We start from the raw sequence: 21,599 nt of genomic DNA on the forward strand, positions 1-21,599 counted from the left end.
ACTTAATGAAGAACCAGAGGGCATAGTACTTTTGCATGATAGCCTTTATATTTAAAAATATGTAACCAATCCTGGATCGTATATCACAACAATTCATAAATGCACTATTATAGAATTTCAACTCTAAAATGAATGTTAAAAATGCAAGAAATACTCTCAACTTTATATAGTGTAATTTGGACATAATTGTCAATATGATATGTGATAAGCTTTTAATTATAAAAGTATATCTAAGAAAAATATGTATATAGGCATGTATTAAAGTCATCTTAAATGACAAAAATATTATTGAAATATATATGATAATATGATTTCAAATGACAGGTAAGTATTCTGAGGAAAAAGGAGTATGTTCAAAAATTATTTTCTTAGCATGGTCACTAAGTATCATAGTTTCACATATACTACAATTTCTGGGGGTTTTCCATTGAACTACACATACACACACACAAAGATGTTTCACAATATATAATTCTGATGCAAGGAGCTCTAATATTTTATGAACTTAAAACATAGTTACCCTCAAATTTAACCTTTCCAAAGCACAGACATTGTTTTTATATCTTTCAATAATTAATTTGACAGGCTCTGAAATTTTATTTTCAGTTTGTAGTTTTCTTCAAAATTTGACTCTAGTATTTAGTTAGTTGCTTTTATTTCTTAAGAAAACAATGACTTAGGCAATACATAAATAACCAAGAAATGTTCACCTCAATAACTGAAAAATACTGATTTATAACTAGGTTTTATATCCTTTCTATCATCATTATCTGTGTACCATTATAATAAAATACTAAGCTATAAAGTCCTTAAGAGAAAACATGCTGTTATTTTGAGATGTTAAGATTGAGACAATTATAATATTGGTAAATGGGGGTGAATAAAAATGCAGAGAACGCAACCACCACTACAGACAAGTTGTAAGAGCTTGTTCATTATTTTCCATTATGTGAATCACCCAGTGCACTTCAAATTAATATTTTGAATTCCATATCAATTAACAAAGTACATCTATATTCAAAGTTTTCAAATTTTTCTCTGAATTGGTCAACATGACTCAGATCAATAATGACCTTATATTTTGGCCCTGAAAAGAATATTGTATTTTACCATCAGATCAATAAAGAAACCCCACAGATACAAAGGATATTTTCTTATTTTCCCTTGCATAGTGGTCTTCATTGTGTTAGTGCACAATGATACCAAAATGTAAATTACCTTTAATAAGCACAAAACCAAATAATTACACTAATACATTTCAAAGATGTTCAAATGTTACATGTCTAGCAGAGAACAATGGACTTAGATGATTGAACTCTAAATTTTTAACTGTCAGTAATGAAGAAATTATGTGATTTGTCTGTATAACTAGTTCAGTGCTTGTAAAATAGGGCAGTTATATTGGATTAATATTTTTTAATGAAAATTGCCCTCATTCCTCTCAAAGGGTTATTCAAAATACAACGTATAGAATGGAAAATAGAAGAGTAACTAATTGGAATGATATTTTGTCCTCTTTATCTTTTTGCTTCATAAGACTAAATTCAGGAGATGCTAGTTATATCTGTAAGGTATGGTGTTAAATTTCTAAGTTCATTTAGTTCATCTTCTCTTAGTTGGTTATATGTGATTTTCCTTATAGAGTATAAACATCCTGGAAAGGCTAAAAGTATTACGGGTAGCCGGTGAGCTCAAAATCAAGCTCATTTATCATAAGACATTTGCAGGGTTCAATGAATTCCCACCAAACATATACTATTTTAAAATCACAATATTTGGTGTTGTGGGAACTCTGTTGCTGAAAATTAATAATAGATTTAAGTAGCTATTTAATTTTGAATCAGGATATATTCATGGATACCCGGTTGAGAGATGTTTGCATGGTAAATTAATTTGGTAGCTACTCCAGTAACATAAAGTAATACTTCTTATGAAAAATAAGAAATAATTCTTATGAAAAAGTTCAAGAGTTAAGCATAGTGTGTTTCATGCAGCGTAAGTTTAGACTGCTTATGGACTAGAAGGAATGGGGAATAAAGTTTAGTTGTGGATGCTAAGATTAAAGATGTTAAAAGACACCGGGCTGGGAAGGTGGTTCAGTGGTAGAGTGCTTGCCTTGCATGCTTGAGGCTCTGGGTGTGATTCCTCAGCACCAAATAAACAGAAAAAGCCAGAAGTGGCGCTGTGGCTCAAGTGGTACAGTGCTAGCCTTGAGCTGAAGAGCTGAGGGACAGTGTGCAGGCCCAGAGTTCAAGCCCCACGACAAACAACAACAACAAAAAAGATGTTTAGACACAATGTGAAAAGGTCATAAGAGCCACAAGTGATTTGCCCTTAGTAGGCAATTATTACATCATGATTTTGTTATTTGCTGTTTAAGACCAATTCAGTGGGGTATGGGAAGAGGCAATTAAACCGAATAATGGTAAGAAGTAGGAACACAGGTTAGGTACCAACACAGTTGTCTGGATGACCAACAGAGGAGCCCAAATAATGGAGTGGCGAATGGAATGGAAAGTGTCAATACAGAGCGATGACTCTGACCATCTGTATATACACATCTGTATGTATTTGGAGGATGTTGAAAATGCAGGTCCTTGGGCTCTGTATCCAGATGTGTATCAAACTCAGTGAATGTAGGGAGGAGCCTAGATTTTTGCATTCCTAATAATTTTCTAAGTGATATTGATACTAATGGTCTAGAGATGGCACCTTAACAACAGGATTTATTGGAATTGAAAACTAGACTAGATTTAAATTATTATCTTAAGGAACAAGAAGTTTAAAATTTAAAAAAAATGACATAGGATTAAGAACTACTTGAATGAAAAGCATTGTATATGAGTTTCAGTAGTTAATATTCATCAAGATGTATCTGTTTTGGTTTACATAGTTTCAAAAGAATTTTAACTAGACTTCATCTAGAAATCTTTAGTATCATTTGTTTAGATTATGATTTTTTTGTAAATTTAGAAGTAATTCACTTTTGTAAGTAGCAGAAAATTTCCAATATTGGCGCTGAAATTGATGCTAATGACAAGAGTAAACTTCATTTTTTTCCCTAAGAATGTGTTTGATAATACATGTAGCATGTCATTATATTTCCATATACCTCTTGAAAATTGTAGCCAAATTAATGTAGCCTCTCTCTCTCTCTCTCTCTCTGTGTGTGTGTGTGTGTGTGTGTGTGTGTGTGTGTGTGTGTGTGCATGTTGCAACTGCAAAAAAAGATTTGGACAATCTGGCATTGTGTTTTTAAATATTCATAGTTTCATTTCTGTAATAATTATAAAATGTCAAGGTTTTTAGAGTCAAGTTATCAGTGTCAGTATATAAAATTAATCTTTGTGTGGATCAGAGTTTTGGATGTTTATATGAGTCTATGATTTAACCAATGAGCCACTGAGATTAGCATATAGTATAGAATATATCAAGGGGAAAAAACACGATTGAATCTCACCTATCTTAGTATATGGTTTATTAGAGAACAATAATTGAATGATAGTTTAGACAAATATTTTGGATCTCTTAAACATCAGTGTGAATAATTGATATAAATTATAAATATGATTTGTAATGCCAGTAAAGATTTTTCAAATTTGAAATTTTAATTAAAACAAAATTCTGTTATAAATTCTATTAATATTACTAAATTGATCTTTTCCTCTTTGCAATCTGTTCCCAATCATGTTCTAATTTAACACGTTTATTTTGGTCGGGCGTGGGGCCTGAACTCTGGGCCTGGGCACTGTCCCTCAGCTCTTCAGTTCAAGGCTAACGCTCTACCCCTTGAGACACAGCACCACTACTGGCTTTTTCTGCTTATGTGGTACTGAGGAATCAAACCCAGGGCCTCATGCATGCAAGGCAAACACTCTACCACCTTCCCAGCCCCTTAACACATTAAAAAAAAGAATATAGTAAATTAATTGGTATAGTTATTCTTGATATATAAATAATTCCTTTTTATTAATATTTTCTAAAGAATTGTAAAAGCATAGATTAAAATTAGAGTAGAGTTTTATAAATATTGCATATTTCCTAGACTACTAAATATGGATGTAATATTTAGTATTATAATGGTGTAATAGTGTACAACCAAATTATATTTTACTGAAATAAATAAAAAATGAGCCTATCACCAGAGCTTCTATGCTAATAATATTTTTCACATTTTTAATTGGCAATCCATATAATAAGGTTGCGACCTTGGAAACTTTGATAATCTCATATAATTTTAAAAATATTTTTAGCTATACAATTGAATTTAGTGAGCAATCCCATTTTATTGAATTACCTAGATATTACCACCAATGAAATTTGAAATGATTTGTTTCCAGATTAATGTCAGTAGATTTAAAAATAATTGTTTTTTGGACCACAGACTGTAGATAATTTACAGGACAGTATGAGAGAGACAATGACTTATGTACGTTCTCACTGGGATAGTTTGATAGTCTTGTTAGAAAATTGTATATCAAGCACCTGATTGTACACTCCAACTTGATGATGTCTACCACAGTTTTCTATTTCTATTTATTTGACATATATTCATTGTTGACCCACAAAGTATTAGTATAAACATATTTCATTTCACTTTAAATACAGTGATTTCAGTATACTATTCTAAAATAAACTGAAAAAATGTAGAGAGTAAGAAATGGAGAAAGTAAGAAAAAAGAAATCTAAATAAATCTAGAAAAAGTCAAAAATACAAAATCACCCAAAGTGTTATGTTTGTACTTTTATCTCTGTTTAACACCATCTATTTTAGAGTTAAACCATTTCATTCCCTAATAAACTATTCTAAGTTACACATACCACAAAATATCCAGTGAGCTAATTTTTGGCATACCAATATGTCTTACCCAACTATCATGATATTTGTATGCACTTCTGAAATGTATAATCACAAAACATACCTCATCAAGTCACAAATATAAGAATTTATTGGATAATGTCTTCTCATTAGCTTCACAGTTAGCCACATATTTAAATATTCAGCATCAAATGATTGAAAGTAAACTACTACTGTACCTAATGTCAAAAGAATACAACCAGTGAAATATCACTATTGTGAGTTCATGTGTTGAATTTATTTTTAAAAAATTCTTAAAATTTCCTGTGATTTAGTTTTAAAATAAACAAATAAATAAGTCTATAAATTGTTTCATTTAGTCATCTTTGTTCAAGCATTAATGTAGTATCATTTCATTACTCATGTTTTTAAGTACTCTTTCCTCTACAGATAGAATGAATTGAAATAAATAATCCTCCATATCATGTCATTAGTCTATATTTTCTGTAAAACTGAATGTTACTGCTTTTTGAAACTTTTTATTTGGTCACAATTAATTACATTTTTCTTATTTTGCTATACTAATACAATAACTATAAATTTTGAAAGCTACAAGATAAAAACCAGAGGTTGATTGATTTGAAGCAATTTGAAGCCAATCTGTAGCAATTGGATTATTATTTTCAATATGCTATTAGTGTAATTCTAATATAGTGGTCATTTATTATAATTACTGAGATTCCATAGGCTTTATTAGTAAATGTTTATATTTCTGCCTGTGTAAACACAGTCATTATTATACTAGTATATCTATGCATGATGAATAATAGTTAACCAAAAGAAAGCTTACATTTTAATATTAATAAAGTGTACCTGAATGATTTTGAATGCTTTTAATTTACAATGAATCTGTTTGTAATTGATTTTGCTTTTCTGCAGTCTGTTATACTTTGTCAACTTGTCATATAAGTCACCTTTAATGCCAAAACTTCAACTGAGCCTTAAATTTCATTAATCCTTAAATCTTCCAACAAAGCACAATCAATAGTTGTTACATAATTTGAAGCAACATTAAAATATCAAGGAAAACAAAGTGTTGTCTTTCTCAGTTTTTCTGTCTCTTCTTTCTTTTGTGTCCATTTATCTGTTTATTAAACTTCTCTATGTTCTACTTTATATGTATTTTATAAAACTACAGTCATGCTAAAGTTCTTAAAATGAAAAGGTAAGTAAAAAATAAATCCCCTCAAAATTATGCTTGCTATGTACTTTCCCCAACATTATAACTTCTGTTTAGTTTGTATGTATTCTAAAGACTAGCTTATGTTCACTGTCTAACATTATGTGATGTGATTGAGATTCTAGTTCTTTTGTGGTCATATATTTTCTTTAAAATCAATATACGTAAGTTATCCAGTAATTAAGATGATTTATCATCCATAGCTTTCAACTACTCTAGACAATTCATCATAAATTTGAACAAACAACAAAAAAACAGGGGATATATACTAGATATTTTAAACTTTTGGACACTGAAGAATGAGGTATTAAATAATAGATGCTTCCTTATTGTGCATTTCTTTGATAACTTTGCATAAGAATTTAAAGTTATGAAGACCAAAGAATGAAGTAAAACTTTCAATGTTTGCAAAAATCTTTCCTCTGTTAGATTTGAAAATAGCTCATGGTAAATTAGTGAATTATTAAGGAAAGCAGTGAAGCTTTTCACAACACCAGAATGTCAAAAGGATGATTCGATTTTAACAATAAGCTGAAAGGATTTGGTTGGTTATTTGTGGTTATTTCTGTTAATGTTACTAGTAATCAATATGTGCATAGTTCTGAAACTAGTAACTGATAAAATAGGTACTCTTTTTGTACAAAGAGATCATATTTACTACTAAAAGTACAGGCTATTTTAAAACACAGTGCCAACTTCAAAGACTAGAAATCTAATTAGGGAAATAGAACATAGCCTTGAATGTAAAATAAAATTATATTCATATATAAGACAGTGTAATATAATTTAGGACTGTGTGTGTGTGTATATATATATATATATATATATATATATATATATATATATATATACAAATATATATGAGAAATAGAGATTCCTGATATTACAGGTCAAATGCACTACCATAGGTTTTAACGTATTTAGAGGGATGCTTGCAAAAAATAAAAATCCTTTCAGAAAAAGATCAGAATGAAAGATACTGAATAATGAATAATTATTCATATGAATAATTTATGCCTCCTAAAATTTACCATTTAAAACATTTTCATTTTGACTATTATCAACAAATATATTTTATAACACCTTTCAAATCAATAACTAATAAACAAATTGATTCTTATCAATGTCACAGTTAAAATACCAAGTATAGATCTATGCTGCCTACTAAAGTAGCCCTGAATCCTATACATGGTCCACATAGCATTTGAAGTGTGGCTAATCCAAATTAAGATGTAAGTATAAAACATGAGTGAATTTTAAAGCATTGGTATAAAAAATGGATGGGAAATATGTCATTAATAATTTTATATTCATTGTAGTTTTATAATATTCTAGACATATTGATGGTATAGAATAAATTAGCATTAATTTTTACCTGTTTTTATTTTTAATATAGCTAGATCACTTAAGATTATACACATGGACTTGTATCATGTGTTTATTAAGTTACAATACTCTAAAACTTTGAATTTAATGGAGAGAATGTACTATAAGAATGTACTATTAGAAAACTATGCACACAAAAATAGTTGCACTTTAAAAATATGACCTAACATACAATCAACTAGCCTCTTACAGTGCATTTTCAACGAGAAGCTCAATACTTTTAAATTATTACTTAAAATACTTATTTCTAATAAATTGTTCTTATGTTAAACTGAAATTCAGTCAGAAAAGAATTTCTGTTCATTGATTCCAGTTATTCACTTCAGAACACTCATAATGATTTAAGATACTAATATTGTATAATGGCGTTTTAACCAAATATACAGTTATGTTTGGGAAATCAGACTGCATGGTTTGAAGTTTATGGTTCTGTTATCTAGCCTGGATAGTTACTCTGTTTGCAACAGTATCATCTGAAGTTGTTTCAGATCTTCTTTTTATTTTTTTAAGGTACTTAATGGCATTAGTCTATTCCTAGCACTTGACCAGTTGTTAATGTATGTGGCCATGTCAACTGGTGAATCAGTGTAGAAATAGTTTTAGTTAAAGGGCTACTTGAAATGTTTATGCTGGCTGGTGCCGGTGACTCACACCCGTTATCCTAGCTACTCAGGAGACTGAGAGATAAGGATCACAGTTCAAAAGCAGCCTGGGCAGAGAAGACTTTATGTCCAATAAACACAAAAAGATGGAAGTGGTTCTGTGGCTCAAGTGGTAGAGCACTAGCCTTGAGCATGAAGAGGCTCAGGGACAGTGCACAGGTCAAGAGTTCAAGTCTCAGGATCAGAAAGAAGAAAATAAATGTTTATTCTGCCACCCCATTTTCCTATTAGTGGTCTTCATTGACTTTTTATTTCAGAAAATATGTACTTTGAGTGCCTGAATCTAGCTAAAGTTAAACCAACTCTTTAAGTTCATGAGTGTCTTTATATTATTATTATAAAGGTGATATACAGAAGGATTACAGTTACATAAACCAGATAATGAGTACATTTCTTTTGGGACAATATCACCCTCATAAATGTTCTTGAAATTCATCTCACTTACATTGTAGCCTATCTTTTATATCTCCAAAAATTATCTGGTACAAAAAAATAATTCCCTGGTTAAAACACATACAAAGCCTTTGCATTTTTCTTTAGACAATTTTTTATATTATTGAAGTTTTGGTTTATGGAATGATAAAACTTTACCTATCTGGGGTCCAAATTTCTCAGAGTTTTATGATTTTTAAAAATATTAAAAAATAGAAGTATTTTATGCTATAAAATACTTTTTATGAAATAATAAAAAGTTAAAATATTTTAAAAATATTACCATATCATGCAGAATTTACCTCTCAAAAACATATTTTCAACAGAATCAAATCTTGAACTGAGCCAATTCCTGGTTTTCATTTGAGATTTATTGGACATTTATTTATGGCAGATGGATTGATTTATTGGAGAAATGCCAATAGCCAACATTTACTGAACATTTACTACACCACTGCAACACAACAACGTTATGAGATACTCCTCTTGCTTTTATGTCACAAATGATGATATTGAAGGTCAAAGAAGATTTATGACTTGTCCATGGTTACTAAGCTAGTGAATGTTGAAATCCAGATTCAATGCAAGCATTCTCATTCAAGAACCTGTGGTCATCACTAGAAAAGGCAAGGCATTTTGAGAGGCGATAACAGAAAATCACCACATGGCCTGCAACAAAACTTACCTGCAGAACACTTAACTAATGCTGAGAAGTTTCTGGGGCAACACTAGGAGAAGTCTTGACTATCATGTTATCAGCAGATTTAAACTTCATTCAATTTGTTTTTATTACATATATAAGGCTCCTGAGCAGGTAAATAATACAATAAAAGAAATGTTTGGGCTCAGATTGTCCTGTTTACTGTATACATCATGGACTTGGGGTTTGTAAGGAAGGAGATATTATATATCTATATATATATATATCTGTCTGGAAGTTATTAGTTATCATGTGTGAGAACACATACATGATAGAAAAATATTTGACCAATGACTGAGAAAATCAATTTATAAAACTAGGAAAGTTTATTACAAGACTTTTGAAAGAAAGATAATGATGGCAGTTCTATACATGCTGAATTTTATGTAAGAAATGATAGGCTATTGGAAAGTCTAGATTGTGGTTCAATTGTGAGGTAACAGACAAAGACAGCAATTTGCTAAAGTCAACTATTTGAGAGACAAGAAAATTATAACTTAATTGACTGAAGAAAGTATATGTTGTTATTGAAAAAGCATTTGAGGAAAGATATAGAATCTCAAATTTTGAGCCTTTAAATTTACTGTATTTGAGTCTAGGGAGAGAAGATGAGCTAGAAAAGCAGGTAGAGCAAAACAGAGCAATCTTACCATGTTATTTTGATATCAAGTGTTCAATAAGAGTTATAAACATCATCACATATGCAGGAAGTTGTCTTTAACATACAGTCGCTTTTATTAATTGCCAGCAATTTGAACTAGACTTCAATGAAATAAAACACCATCCAATTGTTATTATGTAGCTAGAATGCTAAAGGATACTAATAATATTATGTTTGCTTTCCTCCAAATTTTATATGATTTTAAGGTATAAAGTGCTAATAATAGAAACATGAATACCATTTGTGAATTTCTGTTACTCATAATAATTCACAAAACTATAATATTTTTTGTGCCTGTTCTGAGACTTGAACTCAGGGCTTTGTGCTCTTTCTTGGCTTTTTCCCTCAAGGCTGGTGCTCTATTCTTTGATCTACACTTTCACTTTTAGCTTTTTGCTCATTAATTGCTGACAAGAATCTGACACATTTGGCAGCCTGGGCTGACTTTAAGCTGTGATTCTCAGACCTTAGTCTTCCAGTAGCTAGGAGTACAGGCATGAACCTCTGATTTCTTGCTATTATGATACTTCAAATGACATATGATCACTAGTGTTTCAAAAGTAGTACTATAAAAAGTCACTTTTTAAATTGTGAGATATATAGAATTGGCTAGAATTTGTGTATTTATACTGTATGTCCAGATGAATGTTATTTGATTATTCAAGTTTTTATTAGTTGCAGACTACTTTTAGATATTTTATTTGCCTTTGAATACTCATCCTTACTGCCTTCAGGAACTTTCATCTAGTAAAGACAGAGTCAATCTGTAGCAGCACAGAATGTGACCAGGAAATAATAGGTAGGGACCTATATTAATAGGATGCTGAATGCAATTATCCTGGGTTTAGGTCACTGGGGGTTGTTCCTGAATTGATTTATAAAGTGAAATAGCCCTAAAGGAAACCAGATTTTGTATGTCATCAATTGGTTTGGAAAAGTTCTCAGGTATAAAATAATTTCTATGCTTTAATGGGAGAAAAAAATACAACATAAAGAGTAAAAGAGGTATTTTAACAGAAATACCTCTTGTTGGGCCTTTTTATTTTCAATATCTTCTCATTCACCATTCCTTTTCAAATGTTTCATTTAGAAAATCAAAGGATTTTAAAGGTTTTTGTGACTCTGGTCTCAACATATCAAATATTAAACTTAAGGAATCTGTAATGCTTGTAAGGTTCGAAAACATATTCAGATACCTTATGTCTAATAATCTGTATCCATTTGTATGAATTTATAGCATCTAAGAAAACATTCCTGTAGCAAGCTAATGGCATTGTTTATCTTAGCAGGGCATGCCTGCCAATTCTGCCATGCTAAAAATGTCATTTACATTATCTGAGCACATTGCTGTGTAATTTTTCTAAAGATAAGGCAACAATTTAGTATTTCTACCTGTTTACTATTATTTGACGAGTGAGGCAATTTTTGATAAGGCGTATTTACTCAAATGGTATTTATATCAGAATATTTAAAATAAGATTGAAGTTGACTTCAGAATATTAAAAATTAACCCAGTCAGATATATGTAAATTAACTTTTTTGATACCACAGAATGATGAATTGCATTATCTTTCATATAGGTTCTGCTCTAGTGATGTTAAGTATTTGTCCTTATTTGCATCCTGAAGTACTCGCCCAGTTGTATTTGAAACTTTCATAAAATATAATATTGAAACATAATGCATGCTATTAGTTTAGCAACAGGAGGTTGAATAAATGTACTTTTTTAGTTTGTGTTTCTAATAAAAAAGTAATTTTGATTTAAATTAGCGCTATCTTTTTTTTTAGGCCTCCATTCCTTTGAAGGAATTGGAGCAGTTTAACTCAGATATACAAAAATTGCTTGAACCACTGGAGGCTGAAATACAGCAGGGGGTGAATCTGAAAGAGGAAGACTTCAATAAAGATATGGTAAATTGGTTGTGATAAAAGTGTGAATGAACTAGGAGTGAAAATGAGTAAATATTTGGAAAGAAATTAAATAACTCGTCTCCAACTGAATTCTCACAATATGCTTTGCACAGTGATTGTTAGGGATGCAAAGAATTCTTCTTGATGTTTTATTACAAATGTCAAATCATAATGGTGCGGTCATCTAAGAGGACTCCCAGATCCTGAATAAATAGTTCAACTTTGTTTTTACCTATGCTATTTTTAAATTCAGAGAGCAAAAAAAATGTAATAAAAATAGTCAATCAGAAAATAAAGTAGAAATTTAATAAGAAATTTAACTATCATAGGTATCTCTTAGTGTGTGTGAATCAGGATTTGGGTTATAGAAATTGAAATTTTTCACACCAGGTAAACAGTGCTTACTAAAGTTTTCCACAAAGTATTTTTTAGTAAAACATCGAGTAAATAGTACAAATAATGTCTAAAATACTTATGAATTCATGCTGCTTATTTCATGAGAGTAAAGAATGAGCTATAAGTTAACATTCTCCTTCAACCTCAATTAACCTCAAAATAGCATTCATATTTCTCTCTGGCTTGAATATTTCTGCATCACATCGCTATTCACTGATTTCTTTATTCTCCGTTCAACCTTTCCACAATTTCTTTATTCCTCCATCACTGCTAGTACCCGAGTGGCGTTCTTAACCTTTATCTGTATCTTGGTAGAGATTTTCAGGGATTTATTAATGTTAGACACTACACAGACAATACTTAAAACAACCTGAGATTATTCAGCATGAGAAGTAATACAAAAGATAATTCTACTCACCCCTCTTGGTTGCAATGGGTGTCAATTCTGACTTCCTGAAACTCATTTTTCCCTTTTATGGGGGTTGGTGGCCTTGCCAACTCAGCTCATGGAAAGAATGGCAAAGAAGAAAGCAGAGAGCATCAAAGTGAAAAAGTGCTGTTTACCTCTTGGACTAACCACCAACCCTGCCCTAGAGGCCTTACCTGGTTAAAATTAATGAAATGGGTTTTTCTGTATCAGTGGGGTTTTTTTGTTTTTTGTTTTGTTTTGTTTTATCTTAACCCTAGAAAATACTGCAGACTTTTAAAAGGCATATTAAAATAAGTTCTTTGATAGATTATAAATCTACTCCTATGTTTCACATTTAATTAATTATTAATAAACAAATCTCAGGAAAATTTTCATTTCTTTTTTACAAAATGAACAGGTCTTTGTGTAATGAAGTTTAAGCATAGATTGTATATGTAACTATATTACTTCTAATACTATAAAAATAATACACATATATACATTTATGTAAATAAAAGTAGTCATTTATCCTTAGCACATGAATGAATATACCACACATACCATTGTGTGATGAACTTCCTTAATAGAAAGACTACATATCTCAAATTGAAATATAAAAAACCTGAGATGAAAAATCCAAGTATATGACAATGGTACTTATTCAAATCATTTTATTTCTAAGAAAGTATAATGAAAAATATTTTTTCTTGAGGTATCAAAGAACAAAATGGACAATTTTGGACAAAATGGATAAAATTGAATAAATTTGAATATACTTTCCCATCTATATTCAGTATTTATGTGGTCTAATTTGTTTAAAATGAACATAAGTGACATATGGTAGGCATTAATTCATTGCAATATTTGACAGCAATTTTAGCACATTATTTTTGTTAATACACCATGTCCTCAATTTTGATATTTAACTTGGAAATATAAAGCAAATATTACTATATAAAATTTGATTACATTTGAAACAATACTAACATGGTAGTATTTTAACACTGTTACCATTTCATAGAAACAGATACAATTCCATATCCCCAATGGATCAGTTAACACTGTAGTTGAAAAAATTAATTACTTCTCTGAACCTTTGACATTCTAGAACTGTTCTAAAAGTCAAAGCCAAACAATGTTTTTACAATAATTCCCAACTTAACTGATGATAAAATTCCTTCTTTCCCCATCTTCATGCTTATGCCCCCCAAATGTGTTCTTTATAAGTGGATAGGAGGATGTTTCCTTCCTTTACATCGAAAGTACTAAATATATTTTAAAAATTAGCCTAGTATCATATAATAACATTCCCTGAGATTTGAAATTGGATTTTGTGTGTGTTTAAATAATATGTTTTATTATGTTAACAATGTACAGCTTTTTAAAAACCAAAATGAAGACTGTACTTGTTGTTTTTAATCAGAGTGAAGACAATGAGGGTACTGTTAAAGAATTGTTGCAAAGAGGAGACAACTTACAACAAAGAATCACAGATGAGAGAAAGCGAGAGGAAATAAAGATAAAACAGCAGCTGTTACAGACAAAACATAATGCTCTCAAGGTATTAGAGCTAAAATTATAATATACCTTGCCTGTGGTTTTGCTTTTTGTATGTAGGGTAAAATATATTATGCATAAATAAAATCTGCTTAAGAGTCTTAGTCAACAAAAAAAATCACTATTTTCCCTTCAATATATGTATTTTAACATTTTTATGTGTCTTTTGGTTTTGAGAGGTGTCTCACTTAAAAGTTCATTTTTTTCGTTGTACAGATTTTTAGGAATAATATTAGAAGGTGTCAAAATACATCACACATTTACATACTTTATGTTATGTTTTATTTTTTCAACTATTTTGTTTGTGCTGAAAAACTACCCTAATTGCCAGAATAACCAATCCATATTTTTCCTCTGTTTTTACTTCCTTTCATCAATTTCATTTAGAATAGGTCTGGATTTTTGCTAATGTGATCCTTGATTAATAAGGCCTGGATTTTTAAACTAAACTTTTTTTCCTGCTTTTAAAGTCATTCTTTGCAACTAACTAAACATCTGCAAGAGTTTAATTTCTTTTATATAGGAATCCTCAAAATCATTTGTCATTCCATCAAACATGAACTATCCCTTTATATTAAGCAAGGATAGCGTATGTCTTCGAGTACACACATGAGTCATCGGGATCTTAAAAGAAGAACAGAACTGTCAATGATGCTATCTAGACAGTTCTTGAGATCCTCTCTGGACATGTGAAAAGATCTGTGAAATAACACTTCTGTATGTGTAAATGCTTTGCAACATTCACTATTTGCATGCCTGGCTGATTTTCTAATGCTGTTAATTGCCAAGCTTTTCATTGTAAATCATTCTTTTGGAGCTATGGAGCTGTGTAGGTAGATCCACCTACTAGGTGATGGAGTCTGCTTTCTATATGCAAATAAGAAGATAAACCTTTTTCCCTATAGTCAACCAAATAAACACTGCTGAGAATGTAATTACACAATATTGTGCCTGCCAGGAATCCACAAGGAAAGTCTAATTGGCCAGCAGGTGTTCTGAAGATAACTGCTGATATATATAGTAAATAGAAAAGACCTGTTCCTTGAGTGGAGTACAAAAGCAAACCATAATGTATATTTTTTTAAATCAGAAAGCTGTGTAATCCATACTCTTCTGACTGTGATCAAGCCTGTGGAAGCATTTGCATTAGTCATATATCTCTCCTACTGAACAGCACTTTTTTTTTTAATTTTATTTTATTTTATTTGAAAACATACTGTACAGAGGGGTTACAATTACATGGGCAGGAAAATGCATACATTTCTTACCAAGCATTGCAGCCTCCTCCTTTGTTTACCCTTCACCTCCCTTCCCAGCCTCCCCCCTCCCCCCCACCCAATCATACCCCCCCTCCCTCCCCCCCACCGACATTGTAAAGCTGGTTTTGACATGACATTTTGTACTTCTCATTGAACAGCACTTTTTTATGATTATCTGGGACACACTTAAAATAATCTGTATGATATCTGTAAATATTTATACGTATTACACATCACCTTGTTCTTAGCAAGAAAAAAAAGGATTCATACTTGGGACCAACGAACTGCTTTTCTTGACAATGATATGAGTTGAATCATGAGTAAGGCATGGTTCAACTCTTATTCACATAGCTGTATCATAATACCTTTGAAAAAAGCAGCATTCTGTCTATCTCAGCCCAGATAGTTATTACCTCCACAGGAGATTTAGAAATGCTACAATAAAGAATAAACTGCAGTAAATTTTATAGTCCAATTTTAAGCAAAATGGAGACTGAACTCTAGATCATTCTGGCAAAATAGTATGTTTCAAGTGATTAATTGCCAAACCAATATATAACACCAAATTCAGTTATTGTGTTAAATTGGTAATTAGTTACAATTCTAGTTGGTATGAAGTAATTAAAAGGTCAGAATGAATTTTCAGCCATTCTTTGATATTATCTATTTTTACTCCAGATAAATTTCTATATGAGATCCTAATTGTTAACTCTTTAAAGAAATGAAAGGTGTGGACAGACCCTTTATGTTCCCAAAAGTTAGAAAATGGCATTTCAACTAATTCTATTGATTAGGGAACCAGTTGAACATTCTTGTAGTAGCAAGATGATTGATTTTTCCTACTTTCTTAATTATTTAAATCATTCTTCTATATTTCTCTCATTAAGTTGATTTAAAAGCCACACCTTTTCTTTTCTCTTTTTTTAATGTCGTTGTTCTTACATTTGGAAAATCATTTAGCTTAGTAAGTTTTGTAACCCTTGAATTAAAAGTGTTTTTCTAATATTTGAAGAGTTTTTTTGAATACTCCCAGCTATATGAACAAAGTGGATATATCTATATAGCTTTGCACAGTTTAATTTAAATGGCTTCTTATTTGTTGTTGTTGTGCCAGTACTGGGTCTTGAACTCAAGGTCTCATACTGTTGCATTGATTTTTAGCTCAAAGCTGGTACTCTACCACTTGAGCCATACATCTCCTTCTGGCTTTTTGCTGGTTAATTGGAGTGAAGAGTGTCCCATATTTGTCTGCATGTAATAGCTTCATATGGAAACAGGATCCTTAGATCTCAACTTCTGAGTTGCTAGCATTACAGTTATGAGCCAACAGTGTTAAGCTGACATGTATTTTTAATCACACAATATTAAGAGCCTAACTCATACAAGCATTTCCAAAACCATGAAAATATGTTGTCTATATAAACTTAACTTTGTTGATGAGCTTAGTATTGAAAATATGAATTTTGAAACTATATATATTTTAAGAATCAAATATGAACCATTTTTTATAATTACCTAGATTAGACCACTGTATTCATGTACTAAACTATTACATAGACTACACAATAACTTAGTGAATTCGTTACGACTCAATCAAATATGACAGCATTCTAAGCAAGTTTGAACATGCCACAAGAAAATATGTTGTGATGTGTTGCTTTGCTTCTGTTTATTGGTCTTAACACTTAATGCATAATTTAATCATTTATTTATATCTTATGTATTTCAAATGATTTAAACAAAAATGTGAAGGACTCAAAGTATTTTCATAAATAACTGTAGCCAGAAATATACTATACATATATGTATTGATATGTTAATAATATCTGCACCATGAACAGGATTTGAGGTCTCAAAGAAGAAAAAAGGCTCTAGAAATTTCTCATCAGTGGTATCAGTACAAGAGGCAGGCTGATGATCTCCTGAAATGCTTGGATGACATTGAGAAAAAATTAGCCAGTCTACCTGAACCCAGAGATGAAAGGAAAATAAAGGTAATGTTGTTTTAGAATGTCAATACTAGATCTTACTGCTAGAGTTTAACTACTTTAACTTAACATGTGAGGATCCTGTTTAAAATATTTGTGTTCTTGTTTCCTCTATTAACGTTCTCTTTGATTTGATGCATTTCTTTGTATTGTGTTTTGTTGTAAATGTATTACGTGTTATTCAATTGACAATATTGTTAAATGAATAAAATGTTTTGCTTTTAGAATGTGTACAATGAAATTAAGAAATGTTATGTGTTTTCTGGTAAAATTGTAATTGACTCTGTGTATCTTTGTTCCAGATGAACTAATGACTTATCGGTATATGGACGACTCCTTTCTCATGTTAGCACATTCATTTCATCAGAGCATCTTCATACATCACTGTCAAATTTCAATAGATTATTTGCATATTGTCTGAAGATGTTTTTTGTTATTACTTTACACTTTTTATTTTGCTTCATTTTGTGTTGAGTGCCTCAGTCCTTGAAAGACTTAGTTCCTTGACCTCTAAACTATATTCTATCTGGAGAGTTCCAAATAAATAAGGACTAATTACTCCAACTTGGGTCAACCCCTAAACCAGCAGAGGAATTCAGTAGAAGGAAAAATGTTAGCTCAATATGAATTACTATTTAAATTAGAATGTCTGAAACTGAGCATTCAAATGATAACTGAAATAATATTTAGATTATCGGGGGAGGATGACACGGACACCTTCCATTCTTATACACTTTGGAAGATGACAATGAAGGACCAATAGCCTTTGAAATTTCTCGGACAGATATTTGCTGCTTATAGGTCGGTTGATGTGGTTAGCTAACTGCCCTGGGCCCTGTATTGGTTTTGCTTACTAGGAAATTGATCGGGAATTGCAGAAGAAGAAAGAGGAGCTGAATGCAGTACGTAGGCAAGCTGAGGGCTTGTCTGAGGATGGGGCCGCAATGGCAGTGGAGCCAACTCAGATCCAGCTCAGCAAGCGCTGGCGGGAAATTGAGAGCAAATGTGCTCAGTTTCGAAGACTCAACTTTGCACAAATTGTGAGTTGTTATTGGCAAACCCACATAAGTATTTGCATCTACTGCTCTATTAACAGCGGCCTACTAACAGCAACATGAAAACTCTGGGTTCAATTTCAAACTTCTAGTTGTGCATTCTGAAAATGAGTAGTTTCCCTCACTTGGGGCTTCTATAACACTAGAGCTTAATTTTGAAGAGTAAAGACCTATGGAAACAGTAGCTGATAGGAAAATCTCCCTTATCAAAAATGAAAACACATCTTAATTTTTTTTTGCTGCATCATTTTTCATGACATTGGCAATGTGAATTTGTCAATTTACCATACATTTACTTTACTTCTGTGTCTAATCCAGAAATCTGTACTGCTTTCCTGAGATCATCCCATGCTAATTTTACTTTCTTCCTGTATACACAGTAAATAATAAATATGATGTGAAACAGCTTCTTATGTCAATCTACAAAGTGCCTTACCTCACTGACTGAAAGAATAACAGTTTTATCTTTATACCTGGCTTAACTATTTAGTGAGTCACAGTGCCTCTTAGAAGAATTGGATGTCCAGTAAGTTGCAAATCAACAGCAGACTGAATGTCAACTAATGGCATTAGCCAAAGACAGAAAAATGTTCATTTTAGACAACTGAATGGAAAGTTTATGGTTTATTCTTTAAAGACACTTCAAAATTGTGTGTTCTTATTTTTTTAAATATGTAATTGGGCATAAACTAGATTCATGGATTTTTTTGTTCCTATTTCAAGTTCTCCTAAGGTAAGAGGAATGGCTACCATCTGTAATTATCCAAGAATGTGCTCCTCACAAAACCAGGATGTAAGCGTCTGGAAAATTAAAAAACAAAACAAAACAAAAACAACTATACTCATTTTAGGTTGAATTATATGAAACAGTTATTCAACCATTTTGCCTTATGCAAATACAACTGCATTTGGTTTGGCCCACTAATGAGACTATATGGGAAATTCTTTTGTGGTATTTTTTATTGCCTTTTATACAATGTTTATATTTTATAAATTTTAGGTATATTATAAATATACCTAAAATTAACTATTTTAGAAACACATAAGGGGAAATAAGCTGCATATTATTAGTTCCTTTTTACCTTTTTAAGAAAATTCATGAATACAAAGTCCAATGTTCTGAAGTTTAATAGGAGCTGAATATCCTGAGCAAATTGAAGAAAAAAACCATAAGAAATGTTAGCTATATGTTATACTTTATGTCTATTTCTAACTGCTTGAACATTTCAGCCTATTATCCTTCATATTAGTTCTTAGGAATATAACATATCATAAATCATTCAGAAATCCTGTGTCTGCACATACAAAATGAAATGAAAGATTAAGGCATAAGGAAAATACTAGTAAAATGATTTTGCCTTGATTTAATAGGATGTTTACAATGAAGTCATTTGTTTTGAATTTTAACTCAATTCCTCATTTCATTTTTTGTCTTTCTTGACATACCCAATATATAGGATTAAAATCTGTTACATTCTACTTAATTACTAATGCTTTACAATTAAACAGACACAAGATCCAAACTCTGCATAAACCACCATATGTTCTTTTACTGAGTAGACTCTCAGCAAATATTTTTTAGAACACAATAATTGTATGAAATAAGAAACTATGTGAATCTGTATAATTTTAAAATAAATTATAGATAAATACTAAGATTTATTTTCCTCATAAAACAGTCTCAACTTTTATATATGAAACAGTTAAGCCTCAAGTTTGGGTGAGGACTATTTTTATGTTAATATTAGGTTGTATATCATAGCAGAAACAGAATATATATGAATTACAATCAAATTATTATGGTTTTATATGAGATTTGATTTTAGTTAGAACTGAATTAAGATAGAATGCAGGTAGATAGGGAGATCTGTAGTTGCATTAATAATCACATAAACAACTACAAATTGCAACATCTAAGATGCTTCTTTATACTTTATACTTCACTCATTGCTAATATATTTTAAAAACTTATTTCACTGTGACTACTAGAGATTTCTTTTCCACTATTTTGTCAATGGAGTCATCTATGAGATCCATAAGCAAACAGCCTCTTGTGAATTTGTGTTTGTAATAATGCTAACATGGTCCTGATAGTGTGCAGATTACCATAGCATTCTTCACTATTTGTCACATTTTGATTTCTCCTAAATGTCTCTTCCTATTCTTTCTAGATACAAAGCCTAGATTTGTAGCTAGTCTTTCACATCGTGACTGCAGCAATGGTAGTTAATAAAAAAATAAAAATAAAAAGTCACACCTGTGATCCCAGCTACTGAAGAGGCTGAGATCTGAGGATCACAGTTCAAAGCCAGCTCTGGCAGGAAAGTCTGTGAAACTCTTAGCTCCAATAAACCACCATAAAACCAGAAGTGACGCTATGGCTCAAGGGCTAAAGAGCTTGCCTTGAGCTGAAATGCTGAGGGACAGAGCCAAGGCCCCATGACTGACCAAAAAAAAAAAAAGAGTGATGTGCTTAGCATTTGAGAGCTGAGTTTACAATGAGAGCTTAGTTCTCCTTCTTTCAGGTATACAGATTCAGAAATTTGGCTAAGCACTAGAAATTGAATGCATTTAGGGGACTAAGTCCATATTAAAGTTATATGTGGATTTAGTGAAATACAAAAAGAACTTGGATTTTGTCTAAGGAAATCTTGATGCCAGGCAAGAGTGCAGACAAATGGAGAGAAGAGTATATCTTCAAATGTTGGTTCTCCTGGCAAAACAAAACAAAAAAAGGACACAATAAAGAAGGAACAACAGAGTGGGGGAAAACAGGTAAATGTTCCTACATATGCTTAGTATAAGAAAACTCTTGCCCACCATTTTGATTCATTTTTGGCTGATTTTAGATACTCAAGAGTGAGTGCTAGCTGTAAACTGTACTTAGGGAAGTTTTCTTCAGGTTGTATCACCACAGCAGTGTGGGCTAGTAGAAAAAACATGGCCTAGAAGGAATCCAGCACTGAAACAGGCATATTATCTTTTAAAGCATATGATGTTTATGCACGCTTAACAGGATGAGGCTTGCTATGTCCCATTTATCTTAAAGATTATCAACAAGAAATATGTGATATTTTGAACAAGATAAATCACAAGTTGGGTACTATAATCCATGGACACATAGTCTTGTCTAGGTTTAGAGAAT

The 21,599-nt window shown here is 31.3% G+C and overlaps 1 protein-coding gene across 1 annotated transcript in view; it reads left to right on the forward strand.

Moving 5' to 3' along the window:
• Dmd (dystrophin) overlaps window positions 1-21,599 on the forward strand; it is a 1,242,252-nt gene that overhangs the window by 50,126 nt on the left and 1,170,527 nt on the right. The window contains exons 10-13 of the mRNA XM_042692421.1: window positions 11,668-11,790; window positions 14,019-14,156; window positions 17,253-17,405; window positions 18,257-18,439. Coding sequence (XP_042548355.1) covers window positions 11,668-11,790; window positions 14,019-14,156; window positions 17,253-17,405; window positions 18,257-18,439 — 597 coding nt within the window. The remainder of the gene's footprint in view (window positions 1-11,667; window positions 11,791-14,018; window positions 14,157-17,252; window positions 17,406-18,256; window positions 18,440-21,599) is intronic.

The sequence above is a fragment of the Dipodomys spectabilis genome, unplaced genomic scaffold (genome assembly GCF_019054845.1).
Source record: "Dipodomys spectabilis isolate Male_0828 unplaced genomic scaffold, ASM1905484v1 ptg000156l, whole genome shotgun sequence".
Taxonomy (NCBI): Eukaryota; Metazoa; Chordata; class Mammalia; order Rodentia; family Heteromyidae; genus Dipodomys; species Dipodomys spectabilis.